We start from the raw sequence: 22,611 nt of genomic DNA, 5'->3' as shown, positions 1-22,611 counted from the left end.
TGCCCTAAGGTCGTGACAGTGGCGCCGTCCGTGGGGACGTAAAGTCTCCATTGGAGTGGGCCCAAGTGGTAAATGCGACGTTCTCAGAGACCGAAAACTGTGCCAATTCGTTACACTGACACTTTTGCAAGTGGGACAATAGCACTTGAGAAGGAACTTGAGAAGGAGTTTGAAAGAGCATTTGAGCAAAGTGATATTGCGAACGTAACAAAAACGCTTGAAGAGAAGTGGGCGGAACAAGTCAGGAAAAGGAAACTGCGAATCCCTCAAAGGAGGAAGCGGGGAAAACAACCACAAGTGAAGTGGAACTTGCCGAAATGGCACAAGCACAAGGGGCTGTTATGATAAGCAAAGAACAATACGAAGGACTATAGAGAGAGCTACAAAGACTCCAGGCTTTGCACAGTCAAGCAATTGGAGCAAGTGGATCTGGTGATCAACTGGAGACATAAGAGGCTGATGGAAAACAACCAAACTTGGCAGAAAACACTCATCAAGGAGATACTTTAGCTGGAGATCCTCAAGTCGTGAAGTTAGCAGAAGAGATTCCTCAAGCCCAAATTATCAAAATACAAGTTCCCACCCAACAAATCCTTCAAATGCAAAACCCCACCCAACAAATCCCTCAAATGCAAAACCCCACCCAAATCCAAAATACTCAAACATAACTTTCCACCCAAGCTCAAATTTCTCAAAACCGAATTCCTATCCAACATCCCAACCAAATTCACTTTTCAACTCAAATTCATCCTTCTCAGATTCCATACCAGATATACCAAAACCAAACACAAAATCCTCAAAACCACACAACTCACGCTCAGATTTCCCAAGCATACACCCATATACCCCAGATACAAAACACTCAAACACAAATACCACAAGTACAAATCCCACAAATCCATATACCTCAAATCCAAACATCTCAAGTGAACTTTCCACATACACATGCCATACAAAATCAAGCAACACAAAACTCCAGTCAACATATTCAAACCTTTTCTCCTTTTCTTACCCAATAAGATGCGACAAATGAACAAGTCTACATTCCACAAATGCCCAACCACATGCAATACACAGGACAATTACCAAACCAAACATTCCCATTCCAAACAACTCAATCCTATTTTCAACCAATCAAAGCGGTGGACACCAAAAGCCCTCTGATCCAAAATCTGCAAATGGCGCCTTGGCCATTAAGTTTTAAGTTGTCAAATATCACCAAATACAAGGGTGATACAGATCCCAATGAATATTTGAGGGTATATGAAACAGCAGTTGAAGCAGCAGGGGGAGATGATACCACAAAAGCAAAAATACTTCAAACCATGTTAGAAGGAGTAGCATTGTCATGGTATACAACAATACTACCAATGTCAATATATTCTTGGGAACATATGAGAGACACTTTTTGAGCTGGATTTATAGGAGCCTATGAGGAACCTAAAGAAGCAGATGATTTGTATGCTATGCGGCAAACGCAAGGAGAAACCATCAGAAGTTTCATTTTGAAATTTTCAAGAGTAAGATGTCAAATCCGACAAGTGGATGATGAGATGCTCATAGCGGCAGCCAAAAGAGCTCTGTTGCCTGGACCTCTTAGGTTTGATTTAGCGAGAAATAGACCAAAAACTGCAAAAGATTTGTTTGAGAGAATGGAAAGTTTTGCGAGAGGAGAAGAAGATGGATTAAGAATGCAAGCCGAAGAAGCAGCACTGTTGGGGAAGAAAATTTCCAAAAACAAGCAAGCATTTCAAGCAGAGGAACAAAAAGGGGAAAATACAAGTAAGCCATAGAAGAAATATAAGCAAGACAACTACATGAATGAGCAAAAGAAGCAAGACAATCTCATTAGAGATGAGGGTAACAATGGAGAATATTTTGATCAGGAGGAGAAAGGCAAAGGTCAGTGGAACAATTTTCATAAAGGAAAAAATCAATGGAATCAGCAGGGAAGAGGAAAAGGCCAAAGATGGAACTCTGGTAGAGGAAGAAACATGTGGTGGAATAATGGAAGAGGAAAAGGTGGAGAGAATGGTGGACAAAAGTTTTGTCACACACATGGACTTAGAGGTCACTCCACTGAAGAGTGTTACAGTAAATTCTAGAAAATACATGGCCCGTGCAATCACGCAACAGAAGAATGTCGACAAATGGCAAGTTTGATGGAGAAACATGTAAGGCAATACGAGGGAAAATATGAAGGCGTCCAAGGAGGACAAAACATGCTGGAAGGACAAAAAGTGATGAAGATAGAAGCCATTGAGGAAGCACCAAAGAGGGTGATAAATGCCATAACTGGCGGTTCATCTTTAGGAGTCGAATCAAAAAGACAGAGAAAAGCTTATGTGAGACAAATAAATCATGTGGGCACAAGTTATCAGTCAATTCCACCAGCTTACTCAAACACAGTTATCTCGTTTGGCCCGGAGGATGCTGAAGGCATACTTTTCCCCCATCAAGACCCGTTAGTAATATCAGTGGAAATAACACAGTGCGAAGTGCAAAGGGTGTTGGTCGATGGAGGAAGTTCGGCAGATGTACTTTTCTACGATGCATTTAAGAAAATGCAAATTCCAGAAGACAGACTAACTCATGCAGGAATTCCTTTACAAGGATTTGGTGGTCAGCAGGTACATGCAATCGGAAAGATATCATTACAAGTGGTGTTTGGAGGAGGAGAAAATAAGAGAAGAGAAGAAGTCGTGTTTGATGTGGTAGACATGCCATATCAATACAACGCCATTTTGGGAAGATCAACAATCAACATTTTTGAAGCAATCATACACCACAATTACATCTGTATGAAGCTTCCGGGGCCGAAAGGGGTCATCTCCGTTCGAGGTGGTCAATTAGCAGCAAGAAAATTTGAGCTTCAAGGAACTCCAAATATGAAAGGTGTACATATTGTTGAACAAAAACAAGGAGAGTACAACAAGAACCAAAAGCCAGTACCAGAAGGGAAAACAAAGAAAGTAGTGTTGGACAAAAATGAACTTGAAAAATACATCTTGATAGGAGAAAATTTGGAGAAAGAAGTTGAAGAAGAAATCTTAAAAGTGGTAAAAGCCAACACGGATGTTTTCGCATGGTCACCGGAAGAACTTGAAGGAGTTGAGAGAAGTCTAATTGAACACAATTTAGCAATCAAGCCAGAACACAAGCCTAAGAAGCAGAAGTTAAGAAGGATATCGATAGATAGGCAGCAAGCAGCAAAGGCAGAACTAGAGAAATTGTTGAAGGCTAAAGTCATTCGAGAGGTTATGCACCTCGAGTGGCTAGCAAACCCAGTTTTGGTGAAAAAAAAGCAAATGGGAAGTGGAGAATGTGTATTGACTTCACAGATCTAAACAAGGCATGTCCAAAGGACGATTTTCCACTCCCAAGAATAGATCAGTTAGTGGATGCCACCGCTGGTTGTAAGCTAATGAGTTTTCTTGATGCTTACTCTGGGTATCACCAGGTATTCATGGTAAAAGAAGATGAAGAAAAAACATCATTCATAACACCTTTTGGAACATACTGCTACATAAGAATGCCATTTGGTCTGAAAAATGCGGGTGCCACATTTGCAAGATTGATATGCAAGGTTCTGGCAAATCAACTTGGCCGAAACGTAGAAGCATATGTTGATGACATTGTGGTGAAAAGTAAGAAAGCTTTTACACATGGAAAAGACTTACAAGAAACGTTTGAGAACTTGAGGAAGTTTTCAGTGAAGTTGAATCCTGAAAAGTGCGTGTTTGGTGTCAGAGCTGGAAAGTTACTTGGGTTTTTAGTATCCAAAAGAGGAATTGTGCAAAATAGGAATGGAGCCACCCAAAAATACAAGAGAAATGCAAAGATTAACAGGGAGAATGGCCTCGCTTAGTAGATTTCTTTCCAAATCAGCAGAAAGAGGTTTACCCTTTTTCAAGACATTAAGAGGGGTAAACAACTTTGAATGGAACGAAGAATGCCAAAAAGATTTTGACGATCTCAAAGATTACCTTCATAACATGCCAACTTTGTCAAGTCCACAAAAAGGAGAACCTTTGTTGCTATATGTAGCTGCCACACTGGTGACAGTAAGCGCAGTCTTAGTACAAGAACAGGGTAACAAGCAAATGCCAGTTTATTTTATGTCCGAAGCATTGCAAGGACCAAAAACAAGGTATACAGAAGTGGAAAAGATGATATATTCTATTGTGATGGCATCAAGAAAATTGAGACATTATTTCTTATCTCACGACATAACAGTACCATCAACTTATCCAATAGGAGAGGTGTTGTCGAACAAGGAAATAGCAGGAAGAATTGCCAAATGGGCTATGGAACTTTTGCCTTTTGACTTGAAATACACATCAAGAACAGCGATAAAGTCACAAGTGTTGGCAAAATTTGTGGCAGAATGGACCCCAGCAGAGTTAGAGAAAAAGAAAGAAGAAGAAAAGCCGTCCAAGCTGAGATAAGATCATTGTGCTCCAAAAATTCCTTTTCAAGCTCCGGAGTGATGAGGCTAGGAGCAATTTCATTTCCAAGCTGATGAAGAGACGAGCGATACTTAAGGTCATCAAGACACAACTTAGAACCTCGACTGCTAGTCTCCCCATCCGCGCAAAAATCAGGCAAACCCATCAACCAAGTGCCATTTTTCGAACATCGCTCGCTGAAACCACCAAGTATATCTTTTATCAACTCGGGAGAAGGGGTCATTCTGTGGCTTGATCTTCAACTATGTTTTTTCTGGATTGGAAATTCAGATTAACAACTTCAGGAACGTTCTCTGTTTGAACAGGATTGACAGGGTTCATGTCCACATCAATAGCATCAATGCAAATAGGTTCCTCAACCTCTTTGGCAGCAGAAGTAAGAACGTTCAAGGGAGCAGAGAGGTAATCAGCTGCAGCTGAAAGAGAATTAACGTTCGAAACATTCCCAATCTCAACTGAACTTATCTCACTGATAGCAGGTAGCTCATAAGACAGAATGTTTTCATCCTCATCATCACTATCCAGAGCAATTCGAACTTTTTTCAAGTTCGAGTCAACAGGAGAACTTGAAGGCATCTTTTTACGCTTCAAAGCAGGACTCGAGTTTTCTTGCACAAAAGGAGCAGTGTGAGTATGTTCGCTCGACTCAGAGGAGCCGCTGTCATCAGACGATTCATCACTTGAATCAGACTCCCCATCCAAGCTATTCTCCTCATTATCAGAAGATGAAGATGCAGCATCTTTTGGATTGATATTCGAGTTTTTCTTCTTTTTCTTCTTCAAATCAGGATGAACTCGAACCATCATATCTTGGCCGAGGGCACTTAGAATCCTGTTTTGTTTTCTACCTTGCTGAACCGCAAGATATGTGCCATGCTCTTTCTTGGTATAAGGGCCAATATATTTCTTGCTTGGCCCATCCACGTCCTTCACAATTTTTGCTGCAAAAAAAAGAAAAAAAGAGAAGAAAAAAAGAAGAAAAAAATGAATTACATATATATATATATATAATGCTTGAAATAAAAAATACATATACAAGGTAAACACTTACTATTCGCAGATATCTCGAAAGGAGGAAGCAAAGAACTAGAACCCTCAGGAATTTCACCAAGAGATAAAGTCCAGTTGGCAGAAAGAGGTCGAATACCAAGATAAATGAACTCCTCGACCAAGTCTCGAACACTAAATTTAGAGACAAGTTCTTCAATTCGAGGGCGAATGTCAGCAAAGTCTTTTGACAAAGTAACAGCTGGATCTGAGATGACACTCAAAGATTTACAAGAAAACACAAAAGGGCATTTTTCCATGGTTTTCAGATCTGCTGGAATCTTATGATAGAACCATTTTGACTGCCAATGAGTTCCCCATTTGGTCCACATAACAGAGACAACTGGCCAAGGACAACCGCGATTTAAGCGTGGCATAAAGTTAACACACCCAAATTGGGAGTTTTGCCTTGTATAGCGCCGAATGGTGTGAAAATAAGCAAAATCGCATCCATGCGGAGTACCACCGCAACTCCGAATAATCCATTCAAAAATTCCAAGCTTAACAAGGGTGTTTGGTGTAAGCTGAGAAAACTCAAGTCCATATAGCCTAAGGACCTCAACAAGAAATGCACTGCAAGGAAACCTGAAGCCAGCTTCAAAAAAATCATCAAACACCAAGGTGTAGCCGGCCCGAGGTGAAGGACTCAACTGTCACGCCCATAAATTTAGCCCAAATTTCCAGACTATTTTGTGTATTAAATCCCTGTCCAGGACCAGCCAGGGTACACAAAACGACAAGTAATAAACAGTTCCAAACGTAAATAAAGCGAAAATTACTTACAGAAGAGGCACTTAGTCCTCACACCGAAACAAAAACAGCAGCAGCGAAAAAGGCAATCCTAGCGGGGCTTCAGCTTTACTCCAAAGGCAAAACTCAACTGGGGTCTGAGCCTTGGTCTTCTAATTTCATCTTCAGCTCAGAAGCACTACACTTCTGAAAAGGGGGAATAATAGCAAGGCTGAGTACAACCACCGTACTCAGCAAGCCACACCAACGATGCAGATGTGCAAGGGGAACACAAGGACTGTTTATGGCTATTTGCATAAAGGCGGTTGTAAAGCATTTTATTGAACAAAACAGTAAAACAGTTGAGTAATTAAAGTAACATTAAATCTCCACTGATCAACGCTACACCACGTTGAACAGGCCCAACCAACCCACCTGAACTACAGTGCATTGGGTCGATTTATTAAGTGTGAGACTAATCACGGTGAATTTGGTCAACCGCCCATAACCACGGTCACGGCTATTCGAATAGTTTTACTCTGATCAGAGGTGTACAACTGTACCCACAAGACACAGCCCCACGACACGTTTCCGTGCGCCGACATGCCACCACGACATACCAGAAAGAGGCCGTGACAGGACCCTTCGCATAACCCCCTCTAGCCAAGCACACCACACCTCAGGTTTCACCCCCGTCCCCAGCAGGCAACGGGCAGTCCCCTCTCGTGCCTAGGTGAATCCGGAAGCGACAGAGGCCGTCGCAGGGCCCGCCCTGCTCCATCACGCCCACCCTTGCCTGGATGCGTCAACTAGAAGAAAGCTACACTACAGGCCTAGCCGTTGCCCACGCTAGCTTATGGTAAGTACGAGAAATTCTTCCAGGATTTCCCGCGAACCGGTCCTTAATTGCCATGGGTACGACTAGCAAAACCATGCACCCATAGCCCACCATTCAGTTACATTTTAGTTGGATAATTACGACCACTGAAACATGGCCAGGTGTCTCGAGCATGCAACTCGTTCTGTTGCTAAAAAGGTCTAATACTGCAATTATCCCATCAACTGAGCAAGTGGTAATTAAGCATGGCTAAGCATATAGTTCTAGCTAGGTCACATAAGTAACATAAGCTAGTCGATTTATTATCCAATATTGACAAAGGACAGATATAAAGTAAACATGGCACAAGCAAACAGATAGGTAAAACCCTGATCCCATGTAATTAGCAAAACATGCATGTTTATTTGCAAACGGTAAAAAATTTATAAATTGGGATCAACATGCTCAAGGGGAATGTGTGACTTGCCTTGCTTCTTCACAACAATCTTCTGAACTCTGATCCTTGCGACTGCGAACTTCCGAAACAACAGAATCTACTCGCTGGCACACAAAACGAGAAAAAAAACTAATAAACACCAAGAAAACAGTATATAAAAAGTAAACAAACATGTAGAGCTCAATTTTAGATGAATTTTGCAAGTTGAATGGCTCAATTCGGAGTTCGAATGAATTAGATATGAATTTTAGAAGTTTTGAGCCATTTTAATGAATTTCTATAATTAATACCAATTTATCGAGCAATTATTAAATATTTTTCCAAAGGAAATGATAAGCGCTGACGGCAGCAAGGGGAAGGGTGCCGACAAGCGGGCCCCACACGTCAGCGAGACTAGGGGAGGGCGCACGGTGGACACGGTCCACCGCGGCAGGGGCGGCACCGTGGACCGAGACCACGGGTGTGGTCCACGAGCGCGACCCTCATCGACAAAAGGGGAGGCTGGCTCGCCGGCCAACCCAACAAGGCGGCGGCGGCACACGCTGGACGACCGGCGACGGCGGCACGACGCGGGCAAGGGGACGGCGGAGGAGGGGGAAAAGGAGGGGAAACAGAGGGAGAGCTCACCGAGCGCCATGGCGGCGAGGGGCAACGGGCGGCGGCGATGCCTTCTCGAGAAGACGGCGGGGGCGGCCTCGGGCAACGACCAGTGGTGCGGAAAGGATGGCCGAGGCGCGGGACGACCTAGGGAGGGTGGTAGAGAGGTTAGGATGGGGACAAGTGGCCCGAGACGGTGTGAATCGCCGGCCGGAGGAGGAGGTGAGAGGTGGAGCTTACCGGCGCGCGAGGAGGACGGAGCTCCGGTGGGTTCCCGACGACGAGAAGCGAACGCCGGACCTCCCCTCGTCGCTGCGAAGCTGATGGAGGAAGGTGCGACGGCCGGGGATGTCTCGGAGTGGCGGCAAGCGGCAGCTGGAGGTGGCAAATGGCAGTGGCGTCTCGGGTTCACGGTGGGAGCAGTGCTTCGGGGGTGAAGGAGGGAGATGGAGTGGATGCCGAGCTGCGCACGATGGCTGCGGTGCTGGGGAAGGCGACGGCGCAGCGCGAGGTGGACCAGAGAGGCGATGCGGCGCGGCTGGAGGCGGCAATGGTGACGGAGAGAGATGGTGAACGTGGCGGCGGCGTTTCGTAGGCGGATAGGGGAAAAAGAGTAGGGGCCGGGGTAGAGCTCGGCACAGCGATGCCGATGACGGTGGTGGCGCGGCGCGGCGGCCCCTAGGGCGGCAGTAGCGGGCGGCTGGAGGCGGTGAGTGGCGGTAGTGGCTTGGCCTCGCGGTGGGAAGGTGGTTCCGGCGGTGGAGGAGGAAAATGAAGTGGATGCCGAGGTGCGGCATAGCGCGGCGAAGCCGGTGGGACCAACGGCGGCGTGCGGCCGTGGCTTTAGCGGCGGTGGAGGGCGACTGGAGGGTCGCCGGCGAGCGGCGGCGCGCGGGAGCGACGCGGGGAGAGCGAGGGAGGCGATGGGAAGCTCGGGGGAGGAGGGAAAACGAACGAGGGGAGCACGGGGAGGGTTTATATAGGCTCGGGAGGGTGAGATGGAGCCGGGGTGAGTTGGATTTGGGCGGCAATGGCCGATGGATGGAGGTGGCGGCGACGTGGGGAAGTGGCGGCCGGATTTTGCGGGAGAGGTGGGGGAATGAGGAGGACGTGGGGCGGCAGAGTCCCACGGCCGGGTGCGGGCGTGCGGAGTGGAGGAGGTGGGCGGATTCGGCGGCAATCGTGGGCGGCAACGGCAGCCATGGCGGTTGGCCGGAGGTAGGAGGAAGAGCTGACAGGTGGGGTCTCGGGTCCCACCTGTCGGCCAGAGGGAGAGAGAGGAGGTCGGTTGGGGGACGCAAAAAAAACTTCGAGAGGGAGGCGATCTGGGCCGGAGGCCCGAGGGGAGAAGGGACGGGGCGGCCGGCCTTAGAGAGAGGGAGGGCGCCCAGGCCGCGGGGAGGCAAAGCAGACTTGGGCCGAAACCGGCCCAAGGGAAAGAAGGGGAATTTAAATTGGTTTTCTTTTTATTTTAATTGATTAAATGAACTTTGTATTGATAATGTTACTTGGGCTCCGAAAATTCGCGGGAAATTTCAGAGAGTATTTTAGGGCACAAGAATATTACAAAATATTCCCGGCCAATGATTTTTAAGGGGAAATTTTAATTCTCCCATTATTTTACTTGATTAAATTGATTTAACTTATATTTAATTTCTAAAAAATACATTATTTAATAATTTTTAATCCCGATCGAAAATCAGGGCGTTACATCAACTCACCAGCAGGACGAATGACTAGATTGAGACTAGCAATGGCACCTTTTGAAACAAGTTTATTGAGCCGCTTTTCAGAGATAATCGATGGACCAAGACCGGAAGATGTTTTCTTCGCTTTCTGTTTTGAGGCCGGTTTTTTGGATTTCCCCATGGTCGCTGAGAAGACTCGAATCAGAAACTCTCGAAGCAGAAAACTCGAAAGGCGTGTCTATACGGAAGTGTTTGAGAGAGGAGAGTATTCGAGACAAACGAGACAAAGACGGGCGCAACAATGGGCCAGGAAAGCGACCCCCGGGCGCTTATATAGCTGTTTTGCGTGTGCGTGTTTTCGTGGGGCCCACCTATCAATAATTAGGCATGAAAACCGAAGTGGCCCCATCCCCTACTCGCGTAGTATGTCCGGATAAGCACCGCCGACGACGCACGATTTTCCTTCGTGCTTATCGGTGCCCTTGTCTGAGTCGTCTCGTCCATGAACGTAAGCATTTGACACGTGGTTTACTAGTAAAAAAATTAATTAAAAATTAATTACAAAAAATTAATAAATAAAAAATAATAATAAATAATTAAGAAAGAAGATAATACAAAAACTCACATGTGCTTTCGCCCAAAACAGGGGGACGACAGTTTATCCCTTACATATTTCTGACCACGGTTTCGGCCGAAAACATCCCGCCCTTATCCGTGAGGGGCTTGTTGTAGCAAGTGGTAAACTTTGCCCCCCCCCCAAAAAAAAAGGCAAAAACACATTTCGCCCAAAAAGTCTACTTAAAGATAAAATACTCAGAGAGTTTCCCCTAAAATATAAAAACTCGAATGAAGTTCTCCTCTTTATAGAAAAGTTCTTTTAGGACATGTTTTACCCAAAGGAAACAGCGTTACGAGGAAAAGTACATTCGAGTTAATGTCAAGTAGACAGATGTATTCGAGCCAACATCATCCACCTGACATTATTTTTCCTAATAGTTGTATCCGAGCAGGTTTCTAGGGAGTGACAAGGCGCCAAGATAATGGGAAAGTATATTCGAGTTTTCTGGTGCGGCCAAGACAGCTGAAATAACAAGAAAAGAAGGAAAAGTCTTATCGAGTAGTTGACTCATTCGAGGAAAATAACCGTGGGGACCACTTCGACTACTCTAACCAGCTGGCACCAGATGTCGCCTAGGGACCACCAGCAAAGTACTATTATACCCCTAGGGCCTATGGATCACTAAGAGTAATACGGTAACTTTATGTAAGCCCATGATGGCAAAGATGTAAATATTTGTGGTGATGGTCGAACACTATGAAAGGCCGACCAGAGTCCTACAGCAAGAATACAATGAAATAGAGAAAAAGTACCTTATATGCATCCTGACATCTACTCTTAGGCTCACTCTCAAGGGTAAACAGGAATCTACACTTTCTCGTTTACACCCAACTCTGTTGGTGCCATGAGGTCGTGACAATCTCGGATGCGAGTAAGCCTTGTACATCTCTGGAAAGGACTCCGACATGGACCTGAAGTGATTCCACAGTTGCTTTTCACTCATCTGCTTCTTGTCCCGTGACTCAACCCTGATGCAGTTCAGAACATGGCATAGGTAGAAGACCTCCTCAGGGCTAAGTTGGAACCAGTGCTTCTGTGCCGCAGCAATTTCGACGGCGTGGCCAAAGGCAGCACGGTTTAGGATCACGGCTTGTTTTGGCTCAACTCCAAGAATGGCACCGCCACCTGGACCTGACAAAATTGCCACAGGCTTTGAGCTTATGAATGAGGCATTGAGCTCAGCAACAATGACTGACATGGGATTAGCTGCTGCTAGTGCTAAGAAGTCCTTGCCATCTTTGCCCTTCTTCCATCTTGGACCTGACAAATCCATATGCTGAACACACTCGCAGAGGATGGACTAAAATTGATGCGTGGTCAAATGCTGTAGTGAATAGCAACGACAATAAAGCAATAAGTAAACAAAGTTGTCCAAACAAATACCTCAACAAATGGAGATTCACTACATACATCACTAATTTATCGAACATGTTAATTTGTAAAGCATAGATACATAAATAATCTGCCAAAATACCCCTGATACGGCCCTACCTCTCATACTCTCTCCACTCTCTCCTACTCTTCCCCGTACATAAGACTTTGCCTTGAGCATCTGCCGAGTGTGTGATACTAGTACGTTGTACGGTGGACTTTAAGCTCGCCCCCTCGTGCTTGGTTAACAACATCACAAGATTGCTCCATGTGCTAATTAAAGACGGTTCCCGCTCACCGCTGATTTCTTTCTTCTCTTCTTGGGTTCTTGATTTCTCGTGAACAGAATCATAGCTTTCCGCAATCGTAATCAGCCATGGCGATCATAGTTTTTGCCAGCAATCCTGACAAGAACTTCTCCCTGAGGAACTTGATCACCGGGTTGGTGCTCTGCTGGATGAAGCCGACGACGTAGGCCGCCGTGATCAGCCGGATGCCGCGCCACCGCCTCTCCTCGGCGTACTTCTCCAGCGCCGCCTTGACGGCCTCGTACCCCGGGTCGTGCTCGGCGCCGTCGGCGAGGAAGGCCTCGCTGAGGCACCGGGCGAGGACGACGCCGTCCTCGAGCGCCGCGCAGCCGCCCTGGCCGAGCTCGGGGGTCGTCGGGTGGAAGGCGTCGCCGGCGACGCAGACGTTGCCCCTGCTGATGCTGCCGCGGACGAGCGCGAGCGGCGACCGGAACCTCAGCGGCGACGACACCACGTCGCTCATCTCGCTCCGCTCGATCACGTCCAGCGCCTCCGCCGGGATCCTCGCCGCCCTCAGCTTCGCCACCACGTAGCTCCGCATCTTGGCCACGCTCTCCTCCGCGTCGCCGTCTGCACACCACACGTGACAGATTGATCAGCGAATTAATCCGCCATTGTTGCTGCTCGTCAAGGGGAAGTAACTAGCAATGGTCCGCACCATCCGGGGAGGGGTACCAGGTGTAGTTCCAGTAGACGGAGGTGTCGGAACAGGGGAGCACGCCGGAGCGGAAGCCCTGGCCGATGAACTGCAGGATCTCCGGGCCGAATCCGTGGCCGGCCGGGTACTCAGCGAGGCCCCTGGTGGCCGAGCGCCCTGAGAGGATCGGCTTTGGCAGGCCAAGCCACTTCGCCACCACCGAGTTCACGCCGTCGCAGCCTATCAGCACCTTCAGAAAAAGCACAGTAATGCATCAGGCCATGGCTGCTCTTAGTGAGAAGAAGAGAGGTACAAGTGATGATGAACAATCAAGGTTGCATCTAGCCATTGTTGATCTCACACACCTTTGCTCTTATCGTTGAGCCATCGGACAAATGTAGGAGCTTGACATTGCCGTCTTCCTCAATCGAGACGATCTTGGAAGAGAACCTGATGGTGCCTTCCGGCAGTTCGTTCTCCAGAGTCTCCAGTAGGAAGTTGCGCTTCACGCACCGAATCTCATGCGGTCCACTGACGAAGTAACGACACAACGACGATTTCAGTTTTCAGGTGTTTACTCGTATAAGTATGATTTTGTTACAAAATTTTAACATTCAGGTCTCAGCTAGCGGTAGTTGCAGACACTGTACCTTTTCCCTTGCATCTTTAGACTCAACTTCGCGGCAGGCTCTCCCGTGGATGCAGAGAAGGCCAACAGCCTGCCAACAAGCACGACAAGTCACAACTTCAGTCGATCACAAACTCTTTAGTCTTAAGAGTTACAGATTACTCCTGCAACTTCAGTAGGTTAATCGAAGGGTAAACTCAAAAGATGGGCTGGAAGGAGCAAGAGACAGTGTAAGCACACAAGTTCAGAGCTCAGACACGGAGTGGGATTGTGGAAAAAGCCCAAAACTTATAAGGTCTAGTACATCAGACCAGGCACTGGCAGACTGACCCAGCATATGGACCTAAAATCAGGTTCATCAGTACGGCCCAGGATGGCCTATCAAACGAGCTGGGCTGTAAATTTGATTTCGCTTAAACGAGAATTATTATACTCGCGTTAGGATTTGTTGTGATTTCGTGACGGTCAACGGACTCCACTGTTCGTCTGTTCCACTGTCTCTGTCTGGCTATTATCTGGATCTACAACTAGAAGGGAAGGGATTGGTAAAGCAAGTGGCTGCTCACCTCTCGTAGAGCAGATGATGCTCCCTGATCTTGTCGCCGACACCAAGGGCGTCGAGCGCGCGGAAGGCGTTCGTCCATGTCGTGAACGCGAACCCGGACGCCCGCAGCGTCGCCGACGACTCCAGCACCAGGCTCCTCACCCCTTTCCTGCACACGGGACGCACCGCCGGCCCAGCTCGATCATCAGCTCCAGATCGATCCGCGCGCGCGCGCGCAAACGCGGAGCAGATCAAGGCGAAACGGTCGGCACAGAGGCTTACCTGTGTAACCCGAGCGCCGTCGCGAGCCCCGCGAGGCCGGCGCCGGCGATGACGATGCCCTCGACGCCCGAGCCCTCCATTGTTCGCGAACCCCCACCCGCGGTTGGTGTCGCTCGCAAGTGGAAACAGAGTGAGGATGGTCGAAGGCTGTACTGCTGCTGAACCAGTTCAGGGTTTTCTATGATGCGCCTTCATTTTGTAGCAAAACGGTCGAGGGGTGGTTGGATTGGACGGAGAAGACCGGATTCCAACGAGGCGGCGCGTCCATCCGTCATGCCAGCGGTGAAACAAACTGGAACATGGCGGCTTTCACGAATTCTTGTATGACTAGTACACATCGAAATATTGGTCAATTGGTCCATGTTAGTCCTCTCGATCGATTTGGTAACGTTGCGCGCAAGTCTGATTACAGAGGATCCAGCATTCCCGGGTTCAATGATTGGCACAAAGGAACTGTCAGGGCTGTTTCGTACTAGAATCGTAGTACGAGTACAGCCACGAGGGCGGCTTGTGAATAAACCCAAAAAGAATTGTTGAGGCAGCAGGTATGCTCGCAAGCAGTGCCCATTCCCCTCCGGGTTGACACGGGAATTTTCGATATCCGACCAAAAACCCAAATGCACTCGACTTTATTTTTCTGCACACAAAAAGGAGCGTTTCACAGGTTTGGGATCATTGACACGTGACGGAACAGTAAAACAGACGGAGCACATACAGACAAACATCACAAACAGCACGACGATATGATTACAGGTTGCAGACTTGCAGCTGGGCGGCGGCCAAAACCCAAATCACGTCAACAAGCACCGGAACTCGAGAGCGTGCCGCAATCGTAGTCGGGCATCATGAGCAGCGTCTTGGCGAGCACCCCGGACAACAGCTTGTCACGCAGGAAGCCCACGGCGGGGTGGTCGCTCTGCTGCACGAACCCCACCGCGTACGACGCACCGGTCAGCTGCGCACTCCTCCACCGCCGGGCGTCCGCGTACCGGCGCAGCGCGGCCTCGACGACCCGGTGACTCTCCTCGGCGGCGCAGTCGCCGGTACGGAGCAGCAGCGCCTCGCCGAGGCACCTCGCCAGGACGACGGCGTCCTCCAGCGCCGTGCACGCGCCCTGCGCCAGGTCCGGCGTCGTCGGGTGGAGCGCGTCGCCGGCGACGCACACGTTCCCCTTGCTGATGCTCGCGAACGGGAGCGACAGCGGCGATCGGAACCGCAGCGGCGCCGCGAGCACGTCGTTCATCTCGCTCCGCTCGACCGCCTCGAGCACCTGTGGTGGCACGTTCGTGCTCCGGAGCTTTGTCAGCACGAACTGCTTCGTCGCGGCTGAACTCTTGTCGACATCCTTATCTGTCAAAAGACACGGCATTAATCAGTAATACGATTCAGTGTTCATGTCCTCCTTGCAGCCGATCGAGTGTTCGACACTTGGATCTTGGCAGCTCAGGTGACTGACCATCTGGGGAAGGAGACCACGTGAAGAACCAGTAGACGTCGGTGTCGTTGCAGGGCACCATGCCTGCACGGAATCCCTGGCCGACCAACTGCAGAAACCTGGGCTCGAAGCCATGGCCGTCCGGGTACTTGGCGCGTCCGCGCGTGGCCGTGTGCCCCGAGTCCGACGGCTTCGCGAGCCCCAGCCATCTCGCCACCACCGAGTTGATCCCGTCGCACCCGATCAGCACCTGCATCCATCGCCACCATCTCCTCCTCAGCAACCGATCGATCGACAGAGACAGCACGCACGCCATGTGTTTTTACCTTTGCTCTGAGAGTCGATCCGTCAGACAGATGGAGGATCTTGGCGTTGCCGTCTTCCTCGATCGAGACGATCTTGGAGGAGTAGCGGATGGTGCCTCTTGGGAGCTCTTCCTCCAACGCCAGTAGCAGCGCGGTGCGGCTCACGCAGCGTGCCTCATGGGTTCCCCTGCGTCACAGGTGTTTTCAGGTGTGCGCATCACACGACAGGGGGGAAGGGGAGTAGACAGATATATCTTCTCAGTTCTCACCGTTTGCCTTGCGCCCTCAGATCAATTTCTTGCACTATTTCTCCAGTAGCTGAAGACATGACATTCAACCTAAGAACAAACATGGAGAGAAAAAATCAGGCTTATCCGTACTGTACACCGTATGATACAGACATACAGTAACAGTTACAGTTAGTGTGTGTTTAGTTCACGCTAAAATTAGAAATTTGGTTGAAATTGAAACGATGTGACGGAAAAGTTGGAAGTTTGTGTGTATGAAAATTTTGATGTGATGGAAAAATTAGAAGTTCGAAGAAAACGTTTGTAACTAAACGAGGCCTTAGGAGTTAGGACTTCTACTTTAGGACCTCGGTCACCCTGCTGAGTCAACCCAAGGCCTCAGGGCAAGTACTATGAGCCCCTTATCACTAATTTCAAGAAGTCATGTAGACTTATATGATGATGTGGAGAGAAGAGAAGAGAGAGGGGAGCAGCCACCTCTCATGCAAGGGGCAACCTCCACACCAATTTCAAGAAATGAGAGAAAAAGAGATAAGTTGATTGGTTGGGTGTAGTGTAAGTAGATGCAATCTATTGTATGTATTACATCTAAATTAATGTGTAGATGATTTAGACAAAATTAGATGTGACCACTATCTCTATCATAAAACTTGCCCTCACACATTCAGATAATGATAAAGTGGCAGGAGAAAAAAGTTAGTACTACTGTACTCTGACCTGGAGGTCAAGATCTCAGTGACTCAGAGTCTCCTACTGCCTCTGAATCTGTTACATACCTCTGGATCTGCTGGTGCTGGCTCCTCATCTTGTCGCCTACCCCAAGGGCATCAAGCGCGCGGAAGGCGTTCGTCCATGTGATGAACGCCAACCCGGACGTCCGCAGCGTCGGCGACGACTCCAGCACCACGCTCCTCAGTCCTTTCCTGCACGCAGTGCCGCACTTCGATCGGCTCCCATGGAGTTGGAACACGTCGCTAGGCACTCAGAAGCAAAAAAGGTTGTGTACCTGTGCAGTCCGAGGGCCACTGCGAGCCCGGCGAGGCCGGCGCCGGCGATGACGATCTCCCGGCCGTCTGCCTGTTCTTGCTGCATGCTTGCAACTGGCTTTGTGCGAATGCAAACTGACTTGGCTGCAGGAAAGAGATGAGAATAAATGCTGTGAGCAAATCGAGTGAGCGCCAGGAGTTTAAATATGATTGCTGCGACGGCGAGGGTGAGTGAGCAGCAGGCCAGCAGTGAAGGCACTTTGACGTCATCGCTGATGATGATGCGCCACTACGGTCCGGTGAGAGTGGACAGACGTCGAACGGGACGTGCCTTCTCATTGTTTTACAATATCTTGGACACATTTTTTGCGGCAAGATAGCAGCCTCCAGGGAAAAAGTAAATGGGAATATAAAACGTTATGGCATTGGTTAAAGTCAAACTATTTAAGTTTAATTAAGTTTAAAGATAAATATGGTAAAATTTTCAACCAAAGATAATAAATTATGAAAATATATTTAATTATTGATTCAATGAAACTAATCTAATATTATAAATATTACTATATTTGCCTATAAATTTAGTTAAGCTTAAAATAGTTTGACTTTGACCAAAGTCAAAACGTCTTATAACTATAGGAGGAGTAGTAACCACTGCCGCCACGGATGCACCTTCATCAAGGTTTTACTTGACAAAATGACAATGGTCTCATCCAGCACAGACCCAGGGTATGGTGATCATTTTTATGTCCTCAAACTTGCTGATAGTGAAAGTTTTAGAGCCTCATGGGTAAGCCATATGTTTAGGCTGATCAACCAAAGCCTTTTTCCAATTCAAGCAAATCAATTTCATTGGTTAACTTATTTAGTTGAATGGCTTAATGAGTGATCCTATGTGGTTGGTGGTTGTAGCCAGTGGTGGATCCAGAAAAAAATAGCAGTGGGGTCTGAGCAAACTAGATAAGTTACAGTCCCCCCTCCCATCTACATATGGTAAAAAAAATGTAGTGGGTCTTTGTGGGGTCTTTCATAGTCTTTACGTCAGTAGTGGAGGCTCGAGACCCCGCCGCTCTCATGCTGGATCCGCCCCTGGTTGTAGCTACAGTTGTAGCATTGGCACTAGAGAGTTCATAGGATTAGCTACCACCAACGATCCTACTCTCCTGTTGGCCCCGCTATATTTGGCAAATAAACCTCATCCCAATCATCAAGTCGTATGGGCTTCGGGATTGAGATCACATGCAGCCATAGCTAGGACTGCAAGTTAGTGACTCCATGGTATCTCATCCATTCTTTTTCAGATCAAAAGTGCAAATCAAGTGCTACAGCCCGTTACTATAGCGGTTGCATTGCACCGTTACGATGGGATTTGGTTCATGTGCAATCCCTGTGACTACAACTTAAGCAGTCATACTATTGTTCCTACTATGGTCAACTGAGACTTTTTAATTCTTCCATTTTTGCGCTCAACACCTTATCCCTACTAGTGTCCTAGAAATATAGATTCCCATCCTTATCCACAAAATTTAGACCTAAACCCATACATGTTTTGAGGCAGCTTTTATCACAAAATCCAATTCCATCATTTGTTCAGACACATGGGTACAAAATCCATTTCGTAATCTTATTAACTTGGGTACAAAACTGAGTTCCCACGTTTTAGAGCTTGCCACAGTCATAGTCCGCCATTTTCAGAAGCCTTCCGGCGAGCACTCCGGCCAACCACTTGTCCCGCAGAAAGCTGATGACCGCATTGTTACTCTGCTGCACGATGCCGACGACGTAGGCTGTCCCGACGAGCTCGACGCTCCTCCACCGCCGGATTCTAGCGTACTCACGTAGACTCGCCTCGATCCTCTCGCTCTCGGCGGCGCCGCCGCCGCCGAGAAGGGCGTCGCCGAGGCATCTCGCCAGCACGACGCCGTCCTCGAGCGCCGCGCAGCCGCCCTGGCCAAGGTCAGGCGTCATCGGGTGCAGCGCGTCACCGGCGACGCACGCGTTCCCCTTGCTGATGCTCGCGAGCAGGAGCGACAGCGGGGGCCGGAAACGCAGCGGCGACGCGACCACGTCGTTTATGTTGCTCCTCTCGACGACCTCGAGCACCTCGGTTGGGATCTTGGAGCTCCTCAGCTTGGTCAGCACGAACTGCTTCATCTTTTCCGCGCTCTCCTCGACGCCATTACTTTCTGGAACGGCAACTAAACACCGATCAATCACTGATCACCTGTCAGATCACCATTGTTGACATAGTTGACACTTGATAGTGACGAGACTGACCGTGTTCGGAAGGAGACCAGGTGAAGAACCAGTAGGCATCAGTCTCGTTGCAGGGGATCACGCCAGCACGGAAGCCATGGCCGACGAACATCTTGAACCTTGGGTCCAATCCATGGCCATCAGGGTAATGCGCGAGGCCTCTCGTCGCCAAGCGCCCCGAGGACGACGGCTTTGTGAGCCCCAGCCATTTTGCCACAACGGAATTCACCCCGTCGCAGCCGATCAGCACCTGCACCCCCGTCATTAATTTCAGTGGCATTTGCTCTATGAATGAAACACAGTTTCTAGGGAATTACTCTGTTTTTTTTCCTACCTTTGCTCTGAGAATTGCGGCGTCGGCAAGGTGTATGATCTTGGCGTTGCCATCCTCTTCGATTGCAACGATCTTGGAGGAGTAACGGATGGTGCCTTTTGGTAGCTCTTCCTCTAGTGCTCGGAGCAGCCAGTCCCGCCTGACGCAGCGCAGTTCATTGGGTCCTCTGCATCCAAGCGAAGGATCCAAAATTTCGGTACGGTTCAATACAAGAACGTGTGGCCCGTGGAAGCAAAACGACATGCAAGTATGGCCTAGAGTGTAAGGTGAATAGTCATCAGTAGAGATCAGTGGGAGAGAACATGACATCTTACCGTTTCCCCTGCACCGTGAGATCCGCTCTTCGTGTTATCTCTCCCGTAGACGAAGAGAAGACATGCAACCTGTGAACAATTCAGACCAAGAATCAGTCACTATTTTACATTTTCACCACACCTACAAGTGTTCCTCTCTTTTTCTACATACTCCTGAAGATGCAGATGAAGCTTCCTGATCTTGTCGCCCACCCCAAGGTTGTCAAGCGCTTGCCACGCGTTCGTCCACGTCGCGAAGGCGAACCCCGACGCCCGGAGCTCCGGCGACGACTCCAGCACCGAGCACTTCACCCCTTTCCTGCACGCGGAGCAGATCATCATCTCGAGTTAACCTGCGGCAGCCAACACACAGAGCAATACGCATCACCGGCTCACCGGTGGCTCCTCTCACCTGTGCAGCCCGAGAGCCACGGCGAGGCCGGCGATCCCGGCGCCCACGACGACGACGGCTTCCTCGCCGGCTTCCTTTTGTTGCATGCTTGATCGATGCTAGATTCTCAGTAGTCAGTACTCCCCCTGAGTACTCTTAATCAATTGGGAGGCCAGTGTTTAATTAAGACCAAACACTAACTGAGTAAAGCTTCTTTGCTCACTGAAATCTAGTGCTGCTCGTGGCCGCATATATAGATAGGCTAGCAAGTGTTTGGGACCTGGGAGACTGGGAGTGATCGGCACTGGACTTACTGAAGCAGATGCGACGAAAAAGAAGTCAGGTTGGTGGATTCGACCTTGTACACGAACATGCGGAAATTGGATTAGCGAGGGCAGTCAGAGTCGTGACGGAAATGGGAATTTTGTACGGCCCAAACTGTTGGCTAGTGTGTTTGGATGTGGACCATATTTCCTTCCTTTTTTTTTAATGGAATAAGATCACTTTGACTCCCTCAACTGACCTGGATTTTTCACATTTTGGTCCTTTTGAAAAACTTATTTCATAAATAGACCCCTGAAAAAACTTATCCCAGAAATAGTCCTTTTTGGGGCGCCAGAGTGGCTGGCGCCGTCATCCAACGGGACGGCGCCAGCCTCTCTGGCGCCGTCCTCCTGCCACCGTGGCGCACGCGAACCGACGTGGCAGGAGGAGGCTGGCGCCGCCCCAAGGAGGAGGGCGCCAGCATGGCTGGCGCCGCCGCCTCCATTCCTGTTTCTCTGTATGGAGTTGCAACGGTGTCATTTTTATTTTATTTTTTCGGATGTTTTTTCACACTCAGGATCACGATACAACCAACCACAAAAAAAATTTAAACTCGAACTACCACTTAGCTAAGTTTGAAAATATCTAGCATACCACTTAGTCTACTTTGCACCTTCACTAAAATTAGACCATAACTCCTTTAGTAAAACCCTTTGATCAGCATGTTAAACATAATGCACTCTACCACTATATGAAATTACTTAATCTAATTCAAAATATAACCATATGAAATGACATATATAAGTTAAACAGTACGTAGAGATGCAATTTTTTATTTTTATTTCATTTTTTTGATATTTTTTTCACACTTAGGAGAACATAGGAACCAACTGTATAAAAAATAAACTCAAACAGACAAAATATGTGACATGTAGAATTTTCCAAAACTCTACCGAAACGGACAAAATATGCCATCTATTAAAATAGGCATAACTTTCTCATACGGACTCGGAATCAGGCAAATAATATATGCACGGACATCTATAGAAAAAGTTACATCCGATTCTCCCCCGCTTTGCCGGGTTCGACGATATTAAAACCTCCAAATTCCGCTTGCAAGATTGTGTTTTCGAGGAAAGAAGTTTTTCGGTGGAGCTTTGGAAAATTCCACATGCCACATATTTCGTCCGTTTGAGTTTATTTTTTACATGGTTGGTTCCTGTGAGTTCCTAAGTGTGAAAAAAATATCAACAAAATAAAATAAAAATAAAAAAGTTGCACATCTCTCTCCTCTGCACTAGTTCGGAAAGAGAGGAGAGGAGAGGAAAAATTATACATGTCACATATTACGTCCATTTAAGTTCAATTTTTCTATGGTTGGTTCTTGTGTGTCCCTAAGCGTGAAAAAAATATCAAACAAATAAAACAAAAATAAAAAATTTCGGGGGGGGGGGGGGGGCGCCAGCCACTCTGGCGCACTCCCCCTAGCCACCTCAGCATCGCCCCGCCACGTCGGCAGGGGGACGGCGCCAGGCTGGCGCCGTCCTGTTGAACGACGGCGCCAGCCACTCTGGCGCCCCAAAAAGGACTATTTTTTGGGATAAGTTTTTTTAGGGGTCTATTTACGAAATAAGTTTTTCAAAAGGACCAAAATGTGAAAAATCCAGCTCAACTGACCACCGAATCTAAATCGTATCCCTCAACCGCAACACCAGAAATCTCGACCCCCTGAACTTATAAAACCGGTACAATTTGCTCCCTTGGTGGTTTTGGAGGGCGGTTTCACTGACGTAGCGCACACGTGGCAGTGTTTACCTGTTCTTTGTTCCACGTGGCATTGACGTGACGCTTACGTGGCATTAAAATTAAAAAATATATGCGGGCCCATTTGTCATTCACACAAAAAAGT

The 22,611-nt window shown here is 48.1% G+C and overlaps 3 protein-coding genes and 1 long non-coding RNA gene across 4 annotated transcripts; all 4 read right to left on the bottom strand.

The window, feature by feature from the left end:
* Positions 1 to 4,544: 4,544 nt before the first annotated feature.
* Positions 4,545 to 6,029, bottom strand: LOC107280433 (uncharacterized). Its single transcript, XM_015775264.3, has 2 exons — positions 5,521 to 6,029; positions 4,545 to 5,410 (listed from the first exon to the last, which is right to left on the bottom strand). Exons 1-2 carry the CDS (start codon positions 5,891 to 5,893, stop codon positions 4,689 to 4,691), a joined length of 1,095 nt encoding a protein of 364 aa, XP_015630750.1. The 5' UTR covers positions 5,894 to 6,029; the 3' UTR covers positions 4,545 to 4,688.
* Positions 6,030 to 7,548: 1,519 nt separating this feature from the next.
* Positions 7,549 to 10,107, bottom strand: LOC136355743 (uncharacterized). Its single transcript, XR_010740068.1, has 3 exons — positions 8,357 to 10,107; positions 8,147 to 8,263; positions 7,549 to 7,623 (listed from the first exon to the last, which is right to left on the bottom strand). It is a non-coding gene; the product is annotated as an uncharacterized lncRNA (long non-coding RNA).
* A 1,010-nt stretch (positions 10,108 to 11,117) lies between these two features.
* On the bottom strand, positions 11,118 to 11,696 carry LOC107280434 (probable tRNA-splicing endonuclease subunit Sen2). Its single transcript, XM_026024430.1, has 2 exons — positions 11,281 to 11,696; positions 11,118 to 11,139 (listed from the first exon to the last, which is right to left on the bottom strand). Exons 1-2 carry the CDS (start codon positions 11,694 to 11,696, stop codon positions 11,118 to 11,120), a joined length of 438 nt encoding a protein of 145 aa, XP_025880215.1.
* An 85-nt stretch (positions 11,697 to 11,781) lies between these two features.
* Positions 11,782 to 20,662, bottom strand: LOC4331658 (uncharacterized). The gene is made up of 19 exons (XM_066309068.1): positions 20,460 to 20,662; positions 20,220 to 20,366; positions 20,069 to 20,137; positions 19,755 to 19,920; positions 19,442 to 19,670; positions 18,825 to 19,362; positions 17,188 to 17,439; positions 16,958 to 17,104; positions 16,203 to 16,271; positions 15,955 to 16,120; positions 15,650 to 15,878; positions 14,995 to 15,543; positions 14,487 to 14,520; positions 14,194 to 14,382; positions 13,934 to 14,080; positions 13,390 to 13,458; positions 13,105 to 13,270; positions 12,761 to 12,989; positions 11,782 to 12,672 (listed from the first exon to the last, which is right to left on the bottom strand). Exons 1-19 carry the CDS (start codon positions 20,543 to 20,545, stop codon positions 12,143 to 12,145), a joined length of 4,011 nt encoding a protein of 1,336 aa, XP_066165165.1. The 5' UTR covers positions 20,546 to 20,662; the 3' UTR covers positions 11,782 to 12,142.
* Positions 20,663 to 22,611: the final 1,949 nt, after the last annotated feature.

The sequence above is a fragment of the Oryza sativa genome, chromosome 3 (genome assembly GCF_034140825.1).
Source record: "Oryza sativa Japonica Group chromosome 3, ASM3414082v1".
Taxonomy (NCBI): Eukaryota; Viridiplantae; Streptophyta; class Magnoliopsida; order Poales; family Poaceae; genus Oryza; species Oryza sativa.
The sequence above is the reverse complement of the archived record's forward strand: the minus strand, read 5'-3'. Positions and strand labels throughout refer to the sequence as shown.